Raw genomic sequence first — 19,329 nt, forward strand, 5'->3', positions numbered from 1 at the left:
TTGATTATTGCAATAGCATCCTTTATGGTACATCTAACAAAATCCTAAAAAAACTTCAGTATATCCAGAATTCAGCTGCTCGCCTCCTTACTCATACTCGCTCCCGTGATCATATTACACCTGTTCTACAAAAACTTCATTGGCTTCCCGTTGCTCAACGCATTCAATTCAAAATTCTTCTATTCACTCACAAAGCTCTCCATAATCAGGCCCCATCCTACCTCACCGACCTGCTCCATCAGCACATTCCCTCCCGTAGCCTTCGCTCTTCTGAGGCTAACCTACTGTCCATACCCTCTAGGACCAAGCACCGGACCTGGGGTGACAGGGCCTTTTCCATAGCTGCTCCATCTTTATGGAATGCTCTCCCCAAACACCTACGAGATTGTCCTGACCTGTCCAAATTCAAGTCACTTCTCAAAACTCATCTATTCAAAATGGCATTTAACTTGTAACACCACGAAATAAATGCTTTTATTTTTGCTATTCTTTTTAATAGTTTTTATACTTAGATCACGACAGAAATGTGAAGTCCTAGATCCTAAAACTTGTAAAGTTTTCAGTTTCCTGATTGCATGTGAATCTGTCCTGTTTCTGTCTAATTTTAAGAAATTGTTCTATATTTGTTGTTCTCTCTCATAATTTAGCTAATTTTTAATGAACTGTCTTATGCTGCTCTCTTTGTTTTTATCTTAATTATTCTTGATGTTGATGTACTATTTTGATTTTGTACTTTGATTTGTATGGTGTATGTATTTGTTTTGATTATTTGTCTTATGTAAAGCGTCTTTGAGTATCTTGAAAAGCGCTATATAAATAAAATGTATTATTATTATTATTATGATCAGAGGATCTGCAATAATTGGCAGCCGAAAAAGCTTGCTTTACACACCATATCCATACAAGAAGTCAGGATAGGGCGTAAGGAAAGTAAGTGTGAAGCCACTATTAAACCTATTAAAGACTAAAACCCAATCAATTTTAGCAAGCAGTTATACTAAAAAGAAAAGGGTAAGGTTTTGAGGGCGAAAAAGAGAAATCACAGACCCCCACGTTTGAGATGCATGTCAAGAAAAGAGTTGTTTTAGTCGATGGCCTTAAAATCTAAATTTTACTAAAGGCCTTGTCAAAGTTTTCACCTCATTCCCACTATTCTAAAAGATATTTCCTTAGGCAATTACCATTCTTATTCATCTGTGACTTTTCATAGCCTGCAAGTGGAAAAATCACACATACTAGGATAGAAATATTTCATCACATTAATTAAGTGGTCAGTGAGTATAATAACTTTGGATTGAACTGCAGTGACTCTCACATTTTCTTTTAACTGTGTTTTAGCAAGTTTGTGTTCTTAGACTTTTCTACTTGTACTGAAGTAAGAAAAAGCACTTCTGTGAGTCACATGAGTTGAGAACATCTGATAAGTGGTGAAAAGGCACATTTAAGTGAACCACAACCAACCATGAGAGCAAAATGTGAAACCACACAGAAAAACAATGGCACTAGACCCATTAAGGTAGTGGTCAGGTAGTCAGGCTACACAATAAATCTACTCCCACTTGTCGATAAATGATGAGGGGGGTAGATAGATGGATGGATGGATGGTTAGACAGCTGCTTTCTTGTTTCTCCTTGTGCATCATCAAAGTCAATAGACCCATAACAGATGTCACTTAAAACATTATTTCTAATAAAATACAAGCTCCATTGGAACAAACATTGTTCGGAATCATGATCTGAATTTTCACTGTTATGCTGATGATATTCAGATCTATATCAGTACTGCTTTCCCCACAGCTTTCAACAAATCTCTATCCTCTTGCATCTTAGATCTTAAGCACTGGCTGCATATTAACGGCCTTAGACTCCAATGCTGGCAAGACGGAAGTCTTATTGGTAGGCTCTAAATCTCAGATAGCTAAAATCCCTTATATCAGATTTCATTTTGATGGTGTACCAATCCAGTCAGCCCAAGTAATCAGTAATCTTGGTGTATTATTTGACTCCTCGCTTACCTCTGCCCTTTTCTCTCTGACACTGATGTTGTTTCATGCTTTCGTTTTCTCTCGTCTCGATTATTGCAATTCTCTTCTGTTTGGTCTTCCTTCTTCATTGCTCAACCATCTTCAGCATATACAGAACTCGGCAGCAAGGGCCCTCACATTTACAAAACGTACTGGCTGCCTGTCACCTCTCGTATTAAGTACGACATTTTTCTTCTTACCTTTAAAATTCTACATGGTCTTGCCCCTTCCTACCTTAGGGAACTTACTCAACCATATGTTCCCTCCTGCACCCTCAGATCTTCTGGCAGTCCCGCGATTTAAACTAAAATCGGGGGGCGGCAGATCGTTCAGTGCTGCTGCTCCGAATCTTTGGAATTCTTTACCTCAGTCTCTTCGCGACTGTTCCACTCTCTCCTCTTTCAAGACTCAATTAAAAACTTTTCTGTTTTCTTTACACTTCTCATAGGGTTTTGTGTACATATTGTAAAGCGTCCTTAGGTTTGTGAAAGGCGCTATATAAATTTAACTTATTATTGTTATAGTTCATCAGTCATTGAAATCAAGGCTTCCACCATCCGTGTTTGAATAATAAGGCTTTTCCCAAGTCACTTGCCATCTAGATCCAAAATTAAGGTCATTTGTACCTAGTCAGCAATTTTTGAGATCATTCATCCCAAACACTTTGCTATTTTACAGACTGTTTGGCTGCAGACTGTGGATAATGCCAGAAGATGGATTGTTTTCCCAGCTGTCTGATGCAGGCTTTTAGCAGACACTTGCTGTCGGTTATACTCTAAGTGATATTCAATACAGAAGTATTTTCAGCAGCAGGTAGAGGCACTAACTGCCTTAGACAAACTCTAAGCTATTCTTGTCGGAGTTATCAACAGAGATGAGCTACATAGAAAGCCTAGGAGACCTCTGAGTGAGCATAATGATCCTCTAAAAAGCAGTAGTTAGGCCAGAAATAAACTTTAAAATGGAAATAAACCATATTATTCGTAACTCCAAATTCAAATAAATAGCTAACAAGTAAATAAACTACACTGGAAAGCAGTGCATGTAGGAGGGCGGGTTGCACCTCACGAGTGAAGCGTGAGGTGAAGCCCTGCACCTGCAAGACTGAAAAAGAACCCAGGTGCAAGATATTTAATCAAGGAAGATCAATACTGTGGCTAAAATCTACAAAAGAGGCTAACTACAAATAAATAAGCTGATTAAAATAACAAAAACAAAGTAACAAACTAAAGACTTTAAAACATCTGCAGCCTGCAACAGAGAAAGTGGACAGAACAGGGATAGAACAGAACTGAGAACTAGATAGTGAACCCTCAGAACCGGTTGGGAGTGGCAATGCATGAGCTTCTGAAACAGGACGTCATGCTCCACTACTTCAGCAGCTGCCACGTTGGAGTCGTGTCCTTCTGCACAACCATTTTGGCCATCAGAGGGGGCACAGAGGTGCCCCATAAGCATTAATTAGCTTCAGGTAGAGGTTTTTTTTATATATATATCACAGTTTCTCCCTCTCAGACTTGCCAGCTCCTTTGTTGGCACACCTGCTATTTCTCTGAAGGCCTGATACCAGGCTTGCTCTGGCCCAGTTTTCCACTGGTGTGAGATGCCAGCATACGTATCACTTTCTGGGAAAAACATCTCACTTGATGTCTTTGCTTTTTTGTGCCTCATGGCAGAACTGACCTCAGACAGTGGATTGCCCCAGAGGTGGCATGATGTCCCATTTCTCAAGTGGACACATCTTGTAAATATTGTATTTACAAAATATTGTTTAAACTTAATGACCTATATTAGGAACGCATACCCTATTAGCTCTTGTAAGTGTGCAATTATAGACTAAAGCTAATCTTTTACCCGCTAATCTTTTCTCAGTGGTCAGTTACTGATCAGAGGGAGCTTTTAGCTTTTAACCCTATTCTTCCTTTCATAATTTACACTAATGATTTTAAAAATTACAACAACATTGCTGAACCTGCTACAACACATACATCCTTATTATTATAATGCTAGTGCCATTGCTGTGGGGGTATAGGACAGTGCCAAATTTTACAGAGCAAGTCAGTAACTGTATACCCACAAAGTTTACCTGTATGGTAGGTGTAGCTTATAAAATAATCAATGTACAGTATTTAACAAATAGGTACCTAACAAAATGCTTGGTAAGTGTAGATTTACATTAGTAAGCTTCCCGATGTCAACTTTTCACACCTGGATTGTTGACCATAGTGAGGGTAAAGTTAAAATTTCATCTAAGCTTCTTCTTTATTGTGTTTATCTTAATTGTATTACAAATTGACTTACATAGCCTCAACTATAGCCCCAACCCAACCTGTCAATGTTTGCAACAAATGAAAGAAAAAGCTACTAATTAGCCTTAGGGAAATATGAACACTTCTTTGTTTGGTCTTTTGTGGGCCACCAGGCTGCTAGGAGTTTGTTGCAGCCCCACACACCACCCACTGATTTTATTAATGATTTGACCTTCTTAATTAGGGACACTAATTAGCATTTGTAAGGTGCATGTATGTGGTCAGTATACCCACAGAAGATCAAAGCAAGTCTTTATAGCTCAAAGCAAGCACTATGGGGTAGCTGAGAAGCTATTTAAGTCATTGACTAACATGGGTTTATGTAACAACAACCAAGATGTGTTACAGAGGCATTTAAAAAAAATTTTATTAGAAATGAGATTAATTTATTAACTTATTTAATTATTAAGAAATAAATTTTGGACATGTAGTCAGTTAATCTTAAGGCATTAGAACTTTATTTATCTACCACTTTATTTACAATCCACTTAATTGGACATTTTTATAGCTGGGACTTTACCAGAGTACTTGGAAAAAACCCTTGCAGAGAAAGAGTCAAAGGCCTAACACAGTGACCAGAGGTAAGGTTTAAACTCAGGTTTTGAGGTCCCACCCTACTTGCTGAAGCCCCAAATGTATTAATACTGTAAATATAACAGTGCAAAAACATACATGATGATGTAGCTGCCAAATGGAAGCAGGAATTGTATTAAGCTAGTGAAATACACTGATCAGCCATGACATTAAAACCACCTTCTTGTTTCTACACACATTGTCCATTTTATTAGCTCCACTTACCATATTGAAGCACTTTGTAGTTCTACAATTACTGACTGTAGTCCATCTATTTCTCTGCATGCTTTGTTAACCCCCTTTCATGCTGTTCCTCAATGGTCAGGACTCTCCCAGGACCACTACAGAGTAGGTATTATTTAGGTGGTGGGTCATTCTCAGCACTGCAGTGACACTGACATGGTGGTGGTGTGTTAGTGTGTGTTGTGCTGGTATGAGTGGATCAGACACAGCAGTTCTGATGGAGTTTTTAAACACCTCACTGTCCCTGCTGGACTGAGAATAGTCCACCAACCCAAAAATTTCGCCAACAGCGCCCCATGGGCAGCGTCCTAAGACCACTGATAAAGGTCTAGAAGATGACCAACTCAAACAGCAGCAATAGATGAGTGATCGTCTCTGACTTTACATCTACAAGGTGGACCAACTAGGTAGGAGTGTCTAATAGAGTGGACAGTGAGTGGACACGGTATTTAAAAACTCCAGCAGCGCTGCTGTGTCTGATCCACTCATACCAGCACAACACACACTAATACACCACCACCATGTCAGTGTCATAATGCCTGCGGTATCTGTGGTGGTCCTGTGGGGGTCCTGACCATTGAAGAACTACGAAGTGCTTCTATATGGTAAGTGAAGCTGATAAAATGGACAGTGAGTGTAGAAACAAGGAGGTGGTTTTAATGTTATGGCTGATCAGTGTATATTTGCCAGGGCCAAACATATGTAGACACCTCTTGTAATTAGTGGGTTTACCAATTTTAACTACACCAGTTGCTTAAAATCAAGAATACAACTATGTAGTTTTTACAAACAAACACTGGTAATAGAATGGCTCATAATGAAGAGCTTGGTGATTCAGTAACAGCAGTTAATGGATTAAATCTCTGCCTTGTTAATTATAAATGCCTTTATTGTGAACTATTCCACAGCATGGAATAGAGTACATTTTTACTTGATGATCATGTTTTTTCAATTTTTACCACCAAATTTTGCAGAACTGTGATCTTTCATTTCAGAAATTACATTTCCTTCAAGGATCTGGAAGAAATAGGTTGCTGAATTTGGTGTGATTGACCTGCACAAAGCCCTGAACTCGATCCCTTTCAACACCTTTGGAATGAAAGGAATTCTGTTCTTCAAGTCCTGATAGAGTGTAGCAGGTCGTATTAGTCGACATCGGTGTCTGACCTACTGCTAAACACTTTATGACCAAAGGTACATGGACAACTCTCCTGAGTTGAGTTCATGTGTTTCAACCAAATCTATTGTTAACTTCTTATATGATTCTATAAAATAAAATATATGCTTATAACGTTTTATTAACAAATTTGTTCAAGAAGGACTAAATCAGGTTAAATATGGACTTAACTGAAATGTCCAGACTTCAACCCTACAAAGCGTATTTAATTTGTATAGAGAAGCCAAGTCTTTGCCAGACTTTTAGAATTGCCTTCTCAAGGAAGTCCTAACCTCAACCTCACACACCAAGAAATTTGGTTTAACTATTAATTCTGCCAAGTAGAGCAGACAAAGATCAAACCAAGATTTTGCCTGATGCTTATTAATGCCTACCTGAGGTAAAAAGAGATAAGGTGTGGTATCTAAATATTTTTGACCCAGCAGACTTTGTCATATCTTTATTGTGTCAAAAACACAATAAGAAGAAGATAATCTTTTATTGCACAATGATGTGTGGTGCAATTATTTTACCACAGAAAAAAAGGAACATATACAGAGATCATTTACAAAAATCTATTACAAAAATTCAGAAGACGGGTATGGAGGCATTTTTTTCAGGAACATGTGTGGTACAATTATTTAGTCACAGAAAAAAATACGGAAGTCATTTACAAATATCAATAACAAAAATTCAGAAAACTGGTACGGCTTGCTTCTCCTTTACAAGTAAACTATTGACTTTATCAGTATGCAGATTTTCATGTTTCTGGATGTAATATCTAAAAAGCACATATGGCCGCTCAGGTGGTGCAGCGGTAAAATACGCTAGCGCACCAGAGCTGGGATCTCGAATACATCATATCAAATCTCAGCTCTGCTATCCGGCTGGGCTGGGCGGCTACATGAACACCGATTGGCTGTTGTTCACAGGGTGGGACAAGCCGGACCAGGGTTCCTCATAACTGGTGCAATTACGACCTCTGCTGGCAGAGGTGGGGGAATAATGCTGATCAGCGTTTGGCTCTTTGTGCACAATGCTGATCCACATATGAACTCGCCTCGTGCAGGTGAAAAGATGCAATCGGTACTGCACGCGAAATAAAAAGTAGCACATATACACAGATGTTTCAGTGAACAAGTATGTATATACAGCAGTACTCAAATTTGATTTTGAGAGTTCTTTCTCTATTGCAATTAAAAAAAATTATATTTGGTTTTTCCTTGTATTTGTGTTGAAAGATAAAAAGATCTATTGAATAATAGAGTTCAGTACCATAAAGCTAATTTAAGAAATGAGCTTAACATTACCAATGCTGGCTCCATATAGGCCTGTCTAAGGGCTGGAACATCTTTAAACAGCCTATTAATATAATCTCATGGCCAAGACCAATTAGGAAGAGAACAGCGAGTGCACCTAGTGCCATTACTCTAAGGAAATAAGTGGATGGTTGTACTGAGTTACTCTTGGTCAGCACTCAGAGTTGTTTATTGAGACAAACTGATGTATGGCTGTACAAGAGGGTAATAAGACGCCTGAAGATGAAGATAAATGAGAACGAGAGTTGAAAAACTAAGTAGAAAAAGAGGAAGATAGGTGCGAGAGTATAAAAAGACAGCAGGCTCAGCAGGTAAGCATGAAAAGAATTCCTCACATAGACACAGCAGAGCTGAAAGTATGTACTGAGCTGGAGGCTGAGATATAGACTGGCATGCTGTTTCAGCATGACTAAAATATTTTTATACTTAATAAATTCCGAACGTCAGTGAATTCTAAAAGTATTTCTGAATTAATTTGAGAATTCTTCAAAGTAAAATGTTGGAAAGTTTTCTAGCGTGCTGCAGTGTAACAAAGTTTATTTATAACCCCTCTGTTCCACTAAACTTACATAGTTTGGGTCAAATTATCATCAAAGCATAGAAATATCTTTTTTTGCATTTAATTCTGGCACTGATTAATGTGTGTCATGTTTATGGTGACATAATTTTGACATGCTATGGTTTATAAGTCGAATCGTTTTGTACATCGCTTGCAAACAGTTACACCGATCAACCATAACATTAAAACCACCTCCTTGTTTCTACACTCACTGTCCATTTTATCAGCTCCACTTACCATATAGAAGCACTTTGTAGTTCTACAATTACTGACTGTAGTCCATCTGTTTCTCTGCATGCTTTTTTAGCATGCTTTCATGCTGTTCTTCAATGGTCAGGACCACCACAGAGCAGGCATTATTTAGGTGGTGGATCATTCTCAGCACTGCAGTGACATGGTGGTGGTGTGTTAGTGTGTGTTGTGCTGGTATGTGTGGATCAGACTGCTGGAGTTTTTAAATACTTTAAACATTAGACACTCCTACCTAGTTGGTCCACCTTGTAGATGTAAAGTCAGAGACGATCACTCATCTATTGCTGCTGTTTGAGTTGGTCATCTTCTAGACCTTCATCAGATGTCACAGGACGCTGCGCACGGGGCACTGTTGGCTGGATATTTTTGGTTGGTGGACTATTCTCAGTCCAGCAGGGACAGTGAGGTGTTTAAAAAATCCATCAGCGCTGCTGTGTCTGATCCACTCATACCAGCACAACACACACTAACACACCACCGCCATGTCAGTGTCACTGCAGGGCTGAGAATGATCTACCACCCAAATAATATCTGCTCTGTGGTGGTCCTGGGAGAGTCCTGACCATTGAAGAACAGTGTAAAAGGGGGCTAACAAAGCATGCAGAGAAACAGATGGACTACAGTCAGTAATTGTAGAACTACAAAGTGCTTATGTATGGTAAGTGGAGCTGATAAAATGGACAATGTGTGTAGAAAAAGGAGGTGGTTTTAATGTTATGGTTTTAATGTTATGTGTATACTGTATTAATTACTAAGAAAAAAAAACTGATGTAAATGGAGACTTCATACCTAAGCAGACTTCTGTCAGATGAGACATTTGCTAGCTTATTGGAGTGCTATATGGACAAGAGCTTATATTTTGATAGCAGAAGACAGTGCCCCATTGTACACCATGCTAGTGCTTAGCTTAATTTTAGCACATGAGCTACATAATGCATGCAACACAGTTACAAAAACACTGACCATAAAAATGCATTTTATGGATATACAGTACATTGGGTGATGGATTATTCTCAGCACTGCAATAACACAATTACGGTAATGACATTGTAGAAGGTGACAATTACGTCTCTCTTGATTGACACCTTCATTTGTAAATGTTAATTCGCTTCAGGTGGAAGGTTTGCTATATTTATATATTTCACACTTGCCAGCTCACTTGCCAGCTCCTTGTGCAATATCAGCCTTCTTCAGCTTCTGAGATGTCACCCTGGTGTTGTGGATTTTAAGCCTCAAGACAGGACCTTCCTGGGAGAGCGGATTGCCCAAGAGGTGGCATGACGTTCCTTTTATGGAGCGGAATCTGCCCATAAATCCATGTCATGTGCGGGCTGTGGCAGTTGGTAGGGTTGGGGTGCCACTCATGATAGCTGGCTTGTCGCAGACGGCTGTAGTATCCTGTCATGTTATAACAACCAGTTCTCAGTTCTGTGCTATCCCTGTTCTATACACTTTTTCCGTTGTAGACTGTGGATGTTTTTGTGTCTTTAAATTTGTTAATTTGTTTCTATAAATTTAGCCACCTTTTATATTTACAACCCCAAATCAGAAAAAGTTGGGACAGTATGGAAAATGCTAATAAAATAAAAACACAGTGTTTCTTACATTTACTTTGACTTTTATTTGATTGCAGACAGTTTGAACCCAAAATATTTCATGTTTTGTCTGCTCAACTTAATTTCATTTATTAATATACCTCTATTCCTGCATTTCAGGCCTGCAACACATTAAAAAAAAAATGGGACGGGGGCAATTTAGGGCTAGTAATGAGGTGAAAAAACTAGATAATGATGTGATTCCAAACAGGTGATTGTAATCATAGTTTGTTATTAAAGCAGCATCTAGGAAAGGCTGAGTCTTTGATGAGCAAATATGGACAGAGGATCTCCAGTTTGTCAACAAATGTGTGAGAAAATTATTGAAATGTTTAAAAACAATGAACCTCAAAGAAAAATTGAAGGGATTTGCATATTTCTCCCTCTACAGTGCATAATATCATTAAACGCTTGTGATCTTTGATCCCTCAGACGGCACTGCATTAAGAACCGCCACTCAACAATAGCTGATATAACCACATGGGTGAGGGATTACTTTGGCAAACCTTTATCATGCACTGCAATACGGAGTTACATGCACAAATACCACTTTAAAAAGAAGCCTTATGATAACCATGTCCAGAAGCAGCCTCAACTTCTCTGGGCTCTGAGGCATCTAGGATAGATCATCACACAGTGGAAATGTGTATTGTGGTCAGATGAATCAGCATTCCAGGTGTTTTTTTGGAAAAAATGGATGCCGTGTGCTCCGGACCAAAGATGAAAAGGACCATCCAGACTGTTATCAGCAACAAGTCCAAAAGCCAGGGTCTGTCATGGTATGGGGCTGTGTCAGTACCCTTGCCAAAGGTCATTTACACTTCTGTGATGGCAGCATTAATGCAGAAAAGTACATTGAGATCTTAGAGCAACATATACTGCCCTTAAGACGCCATCTTTTCCAGGGGCGTCCATGCATTTTTCAACAAGACAATGTAAAACCTCATGCTGCACACATTACAAAGGCATGGCTGTGGAAGAAGAGGGTACGGGTACTGGACTGTCCTGCCTGCAGTCCTGACCTGTCCCCAATAGAGAATGTGTGGAGGATTTTGAAATAAAAAATGCGACAACGACGACCAACTAAACACTAAATCGCTTGGTATCCTTGGTGCCAAAAAGTGTGGTGAAAAGAAATGGCAACATTACAAAGTAGTAAATGCTTCAGTGTCCCAACTTTTTTTGGAATGTGTTGCAGGCCTGAAATGCAATAATGGATGTTTATTAATAAATGAAATGAAGTTGAGCAGATAAAACATGAAATATTTCAAGTTCATCCTGTCTGCAATCAAATAAAAGTCAAAGTAAATGTATGAAACCAATTTTTTCTGATTTGGGGTTGTACAATTTCCCCTTTTTTGCTAGTTTTTTAGCCACAGTATTATTCTACCTTGATTAAACATTTGCAGTTGGGTTCATTTCATTCTTACAGATGTGAGGTGTCACCTTGCACTTCAGTAGTGAGGCACAACCCACCCTATTACAGCTGCTGCTGCTTTAAGTACATTGAAATAATCAGAAAATATTATTGTAGGGTCGATATTAGCATGAGGATGCATGAGCAAGGGCAATATCAGGTCCCATTTACCTAATTTTACAAAATTAGCCACTGCTCTATTTTATGCTGTGAAATGTTATATTATCTGACAACATGGCTTCTATGCTTGTTAGACATTCCATTCCAAAACCATGTGCATTAATATTAAGTTATAATTAATTAATTTTGCGTTTGCCCACAAGGCAGTGGTTGCATGACAACATACATTTATGGGGTTTGTTAGGGCCAATCATGCATTGATTCTGCACACAAACAGTGATTATCACAGTGGATAATTGCACCCCTGGTTTCCCCCATACTTAGTTTAATGTGCAGCCCCGTGTTCACTTTTTCATCCTGTTTTACCCTCTTCAAAATGTTAACCAAACAGTTTTGAATGGGTGGAAGAATAAACTGAGTGCTGCTAATCTCTGTTTCTGTGCTGGATTTGTAATTTCTGAGCTCAGCCTCCGTCTGCCAACCAGTGCACCGGTATTTTGTCCTCCCATCTTTTTCTTTCCATGCCAACCTACAGTTTCCATGGTAACAGGGCTTTGAGGGGCGTCTCACATCAGCAGCATGAGCAGATGTGTGTGTGTGTTTGTGAGTGTGTGAGTGTGTGTGTGTGTGTGTGTGTGTGTGTCTTTGCAGCTCAGTCTGCACGGCAACCCGCCACTCTGCCAGACAGCACGGCTGAGAGAAGATAGAAATATACAGGGAGGGAGATAGAGCAAAAAAGCAGAGTTCGTTTACAGATGTGCTGGATTGGTTGTCACTGTTGTGCAGTGTGTGTGTGCTGCATTTGTGCTCATTAATCAACATCTGAGCAAAGTCTGTTCATCTCTGCTGCTTCCTGTTCAGGGTTTCCTGAGCCGAAGGCTGAAAGGCTCCATCAAACGCACCAAAAGCCAACCCAAGCTTGACCGCCACAGCAGCTTCAGGAACATCCTCCCGGCCATCAAAAGCCCCAACAATGACAGGTAGGAATGATATACATATTTGAACATACACCCATATTCAGGTGTGTTTGGTTATTTGTTTATGCTGTGGTAAGTGAATACATGAGGATATAAGATTTTTGAGCATCAGTACCAGATATTCTTGTTATTCTTTATCGTCTCTGTCTCACTAATTGCTTAATACTGTTCAGTGCTGTGGTGGGTCTGGATCCACATGGGATACATCCTGGACAGGAAAGGGGTTTCAATCTAATACAGGGCAATGCAGGGCAACACGGTCTTACATATCTATTTACTTACATATAAGGGCAATTAAGAGCAGCCAAATCACCAATCATCTTTTGGAGAAAACTGGAGTACCCAAAGGAAACCCATGTGGACACCAAGGAAATGTACTAAACTCCTCATAGGCAGTAAAAAGGGTCTAGGTTGGAAACCAGGTTCTCATGATCCTGATGCTGTGCAGCATCCACACTACCTGCTGTGCTAACGTCACCTTTTTTGCATTTAGTTAGTTAGTTAGTTAGATCCTCCCATGCTAAGTAGCATATCGGGCAACGAGTGTTCTCCAATGGTTTCGATCTTGGACAAGGGTCTCAGCATCATCCCAAGTTGTGTTCAGAGCCTTCAGATCTCGGATGAAGGTTCTCCTCCGAGTATTTCAGGTACGTCCATGTGGTCTTCCCGTGCCACGGGGTGCCCATCGTATTGCCGTCCTGGGGACCCGGGTGTTGTCCATGCTGAGGATGTGGCCGGCCAGTCGTAGTCTTCGTCGTGTGACGATGTTGTGAAGCTTGACCACGCCGCTCCTTCAGAGCACCTCCTCGTTGGTAACGTGGTCGAAGTAGCGGATCCTAAGGTTGCTGGAAGACGTTGAGCTTGTTGTTGATGCTCGCTGACGACTTCCAAGTCTCATTGGCGTATATGGCTGTTGGTATCATGATGAAGGTGAAGAGGTGGAATTTGGTCTTCAGGGAGATGGATGGTGAGGCCCAGATCTTGTTCATCCTTTGGAAGACCCTTTTTGCATTTAATGTAAAAAAAAAAAAACTGGTTCTTTAACCCTCAGAACTGGAAGAGAAACAGAAAATTAAACATTATGAAATAAATAGAAAGGTTTAAATGGATTATTAATGTTAGAATAATATTAATGTTATAATAATTTTATTTGGTTAGTATTATTTTCAGTAAAAATACCAAAGCTTTACATTAAAAATTAAAAATAAAATGAAACAATAATTCAACCTGTGCGCTTAACATATAATCAGAAAAGCAGGACTGGAGGAAGATGATTAAGGATTCAAGATTGGTGGATAAAACATCAATAACCATCTACAGTATATGCAGATGACAAGACTCACAGCATGAAATCAAGAAGTCCTAAAGGCTTAATATTTAGACAAAAAACAACAGGAAAAAAAAACTTTTTGATGGAGAAGATGTCAAAGTGGTGGACAGCTTTTGACAACTTGGATCAGTTATTAACAGCAAAGGATACCACACAGACTGGCACTTGACTGAACAGCAATAAACTGGAAAATGATCTAGATTTGTAAAGACTTGTCTCTCCAGACCATATGTCTGTGGTCTTCTCTGTGGTTCTTTATGGATGTGAAAGCTAGACAGTACAGTACATACAGACCAGTGGCGGCTGCTGGTCTTTCAAAGAGGGGAAGCTCATTGTCGGCTTACATCATAAAATTAGTCACTTTATTTACACATAAATTCTGCCCTCTGTTCCTTTTACAAGAAAATGGCCTGAAATGGGTTGCAGTTTGTCTTTCGACTTCTTTCGACTTCACTTGCAAAATCTGCGATGGGACTGAAGCTCCTAGTGATTAAGTGACTAATGAAGTGTATTGCTTTGGCAATACGAATGTCCCTATTTGTCATGCCAATAAAGCTTCTTTTGAGTTTGAGTTTGAGTTTGAGAAGTGACGGTGTAGCGCTCAAACGAGCTGTCAATCAAAACGGGATTCAGCCTTTCCACTGATCCTCCAATCATCTTGCAGAAGCTCAGCGTCCACACCCGCCCACAGCCCCATTCACCCCCAGAGACGCTCAGCGTCCGGGGGCGGGACAAAATCGAGGCATTTATCCAATGACCGGCGAGTTTCGGAGCAAAAAAAAAAACCTCAACGCTGTCCCATAGAAGTGAAGAGACACTCAGCTTCTGCGGGCAAATGCATTGACGCTACGAGTTAAGTTAAGAAAATCGAGTCGATTTGTGATAATTAGCTGATTCTAAACGAACTCGTCTTCGAGATATACGTGTTCTAACGCATTTGTAGTCAATGAAATGTTAACACAACTGTACATATTTGACCATTTAATTTTGGACATTTTAGGGGAAGCTGAGCTTCCCTTGCAGTCTTAGAGAAATCGCCACTGATACAGACAGTACACCTTGGATGGCCAAGAAGAAAAACAAATGAATCAAACCAGATAACTAAACTTAAGCTCTCTTATTTTGAGCACATTATGAGAAGAACTGATTCTTTGGGGAATACAATTAAAAAAAGAGAAAAAGGATGGCTAGCAACAAGATGAATGGATACAATTAGAGGAACAATGAACAAGCCATTAAGAAACCTCAAGACCCAAACTGAGGAGAGGATATTCTGCAGAAACACTATCAATATAGTTGCCAGGAGCTGGAATCTACTCCATGGCACTTATAAATAATTTATGGTTAGACATGTTCATTAAATCTAATCAATCTAGCATCTGTTAAAATCACAACAAAATAGAAATGGTAGACTACAACCCATACTGAGCTGCAATCTTTATTTATATATATTCATTTATTTATTTTTTAAGGTTTAACAGTAGTTCAGCATCACCTAAATAAAATACTTATGATAGGCCATACTGCTTTTGGAGATAGGAAAGACATGCAAGTGCTAAAGCATGTATGGCTATATGCTTTAAATTGGTCATATGCAGGAATGAAATTTAAATGTAATTTAATGTAATTAATAGGGCTGTCAAACGATTAAAATTTTTAATCGCGATTAATCTCTGAATTTCATATAGTTAATCGCGATTAATCTCATTAAAAAAAATCTGTGTAAATGTTATAGAAAACAAAGATTTTTATGTGAAATGTTACAATTAAAATGGTGAACACATTTTATGCTAAATGTACTGATGTTAAAAACTGCTGGGACAAGAGAAAACTGTAAGGGAGTTTTATTCACTCACATACTAGGCAGTAAATGTCAGATTGTAGTTTAGAATTTCTCCATCAGCAAACATTGTAGATCAGCGGTGCTTTAGGTGGGATAAGGCGTAGTTATTGTAACAGACTTTTCTGTGGTTGTATTGTGACAATGGTTTGATGGCCGTTTCTACACGAAGTGAGTGTGTTTTGACCCTTTGGGGCTTCCATAGTGCATGGACTAACGTGCTTGACTCAGCTTTCCGGTATTTGGTACCTTAACAGAATAAGTTAATAAAAGTGTTCTGCTCTCGACAACTTGTGAATATAGCGTGTATTTATTTCTTTATAAGTGCATCACTACAACGATCGGTTACATTATGTTAACAAACCGCAAATGAAAAACGGTGGCAAGTCCGACATTAAAACGTTTACCGAGCGTTGTAGTTCTACCAGTCAAGTCTCAACATTAACTAGAATTTGCGTTAACGGCACTATTATTTTTAATCGCGTTAAATTGAAATCGCGTTAATGCGTTATTATCGCGTTAACTTCGACAGCCCTAGTAATTAAGCAATAAGAAAACTTAATCCAGTGACTGGATTAAAATACTTTCAGGATTAATTATCCAAATTTAGTCTCATTTTGTCCTTGAAATGTCATTCCTGCTATTTCCTCTGGTTTCTCACATTTCCTCCCACCTTTCAAAACAATGTATCAATCAATTATTAAAGGTAGTAATTTAATGATTGATTTTTTTTAAAAATTGTTTTAATTCAGTAATGCTTTTTTGCACAGTGGTACAAACTGCTAATCTTACATAATCATTTGATAAATCAAACATTAATATATATATATATATATTTTTAATGCATTTTATCCCGATTTTTAGCGCGACCAATTTTTACCCAATTGCATTATGCTTCCTCTCTACTGGTGCTGACCACCTCCCTGATTGTGGAGAGCAAACTGACACACGTCTCCTTCGACACGTGAGCAATAGCCGACTGCATCTTTGCACCTGCACGAGGCGAGTTCATATGCGAATCAGCTTGTGCACGGAGAGCCACACCCTGATCGCATTATTCCTCGACTCTGTGCAGACGCCATCAATCAGCCAGCAGAGGTCGTAATTGCACCAGTTATGAGGTCCCTGTCTGACTCCCTCCCTGGATGAACAACAGCCAAGCGTTGTTCATATAGCCGCCCAGCCCAGCCGGATGGCAGAGCTGTATTTGAAATCCCAGCTCTGGTGGGTCACCTGAGCGGCCAAACATTAATATTTTTGTAATTTTTTATTTTATACCTTTTATTGAAAGACATTTGTTAAACAATACAGGGATCAATTCTTTGCTCTTTATTAGCTACATTTGTTAAAGAACAATATTTTAACTTTAAGAGGTTTTGCGTTATTTTGCTTTGGGTAACTGAACACTGTTTTGATCCAATGCACCCTTATTTACTTGCACTTTATGTACAGATGTTTCTAGTGATGCTACAGCACACTCTCAGTTTATTCTATTAAAGGATAAAATATTTTTACTGCATTATTCTCACTTGCGAGAGACTTTATATTTAACTGACATGTAATCTGATGATTCTTACTTTATTTTATTGTCTCAAACCGCACTTTGAGTTCCACGTTTAAATTTATATACAGTTATTTCATGCTTACAAAGTTCCTTATAATAATAAAAATAAATAAATACATTCAAAATAATTAGCCATCTTTTCCTGTGCAATGCTGGTACCATTTATTGCATCAGAATCAAGAGTAAGATGTTAAATGTCTTGTAAATCTCTCTCCTGAGTAACTGTAGTTGTCTCAAATGAGATATTTTATACCAGTGTTATTGCATGTGATGTGTTTTGTGTGGCGTAGTCATCAGGAAAAATGATATACAAATATTTGTTTATTGGCTGCACAGGGAGGCCCGTTCTACATAATTAGGCATTGATGCCAGATGTGCATGTGTTGCTTTTGTCCTTACATTTATGTAATGGATTTTGTAATGGATTTATTTATTTATTTTTCTTTCAAATTCATTCAAGTTCCTGCATTTCTGCATGGTGAACTGGTGATCCAAACCTATTCAATCAACATCAAAGATTTCAATTCAAATCAAAATAATTCAGAATTACTAAAATACATTTCAAAGGTATACAAAACCATGCATTTTTTTTAACCTAAATCAACTACTTGCATTTTATTACTAATTTAATCATTTATTCACATTCATCTACATTCACTGCTTATAAACCAGCCTATTATGCTCATGTAGATCTTTTCCTGTGCAATATTTGTACCATTTATTACATTAAGCCCGAAACAGTGAGCGTCTTTATTCCAGATCCTGGTCCTTCTCTGATAAATCCAAATCTGAGAAATAGGGGACCTGATTTGATCAAACTATGAGATGAATGATGAATGGTTCAGCTGCGGAGTGAATTGGCCTGTATAACATCTCTCTCACTACTGAAAGACAGTTGTTGTCTCACATGAGATTTTTGATTGATAGCACTTTTGCAGCATGTGGCTTTTTTTCTCGTATTGCGTAGTTGGCAGGATAATTTATTTTCAAGTATCTTTGCAGCCTTAGTGGGAAATCATGCCAATTTATGATCCTTTATGCTTTTTGCATGTTTTTAATATTTTAGTATAAAATAATGAGATGGATTTTTAATCAGATGGGAAATAAAATAGAGACATTACCGTAATGTGCAAGTTAAATCATTAAGGCGTCTTAAAGGTAAGCTACAATGTTAAAATTACTTTAAAAATAGATGCATTTATGAATTTTAAGTAGGTGAGTGCATGAGCTTGGTCACTTTGCATGCTTGATCTGCAACATTAAGCAACATCATATCATTTTCATAGTATTTTCTCTGCAGATTAGTTTGATTTACCATAGATACTCAGTATATGCTAATGTAAACACGTGCATCTTGTAATGTAAACACGTGCACCCTCTTTTGAATGTAAAATTGTTCTGCATCTGAATGGCTTTTACACTTGATTGACTTAATGTTGAAAAGTAGAGACGCTCAGCTCATCACTCTTAACGTTGTTAACATTAAGAAAATCTAATTTTAATCATTGTTTTTGATATGTATTGTGTTTGTGCTGAATGTCACTTGAATGACCTTGAAAATTCAGACATAACTACAGGTTAGATAATGGATAGAAAAGCATAAATATGTGAATTTGGTTAATTTTAGATGGAACAACCTGAGCTACGCAGCAGTATTAACAATTTGTTGTGTAATTATCACTGTAAATCTCAAATTAGAATAGAATAGAATTAAATAGAATGCCTTTATTTGTCATATATACATATACAGGTGTACAGTACAACAACATTATTTCTTCGCATATCCCAGCTTGTTTGGAAGATGGGGTCAGAGTGCAGGGTCAGCCATTGTACGGCGCCCCTGGAGCAGACAGGGTTAAGGGTCTTGCTCAAGGGCCCAACAGTGGCTGCATGGCAGAGCTGGGATTCAGTTGATAGCCCAAAGCCCTACCCACTAGGCTACCACTGTCCAATTATTAAATTATGTCCCATTATTAAATTATGTTTAAGCAAAATATATAAGTTCTAGTTACTTGGCACTGTTCGCTGTTCATTAACTTTAAAAGTGGAATA

At 38.5% G+C, this 19,329-nt stretch overlaps 1 protein-coding gene across 1 annotated transcript in view; it reads left to right on the forward strand.

The window, feature by feature from the left end:
• The window catches only part of dab2ipa (DAB2 interacting protein a), a 195,796-nt gene that overhangs the window by 80,004 nt on the left and 96,463 nt on the right, over positions 1-19,329 (forward strand). Inside the window, exon 3 of the mRNA XM_062998485.1 lies at positions 12,428-12,546. Within this exon, the coding sequence (XP_062854555.1) occupies positions 12,428-12,546 (119 nt within the window). The remainder of the gene's footprint in view (positions 1-12,427; positions 12,547-19,329) is intronic.

This window comes from Trichomycterus rosablanca, chromosome 7 (genome assembly GCF_030014385.1).
Source record: "Trichomycterus rosablanca isolate fTriRos1 chromosome 7, fTriRos1.hap1, whole genome shotgun sequence".
Lineage (NCBI taxonomy): Eukaryota > Metazoa > Chordata > Actinopteri > Siluriformes > Trichomycteridae > Trichomycterus > Trichomycterus rosablanca.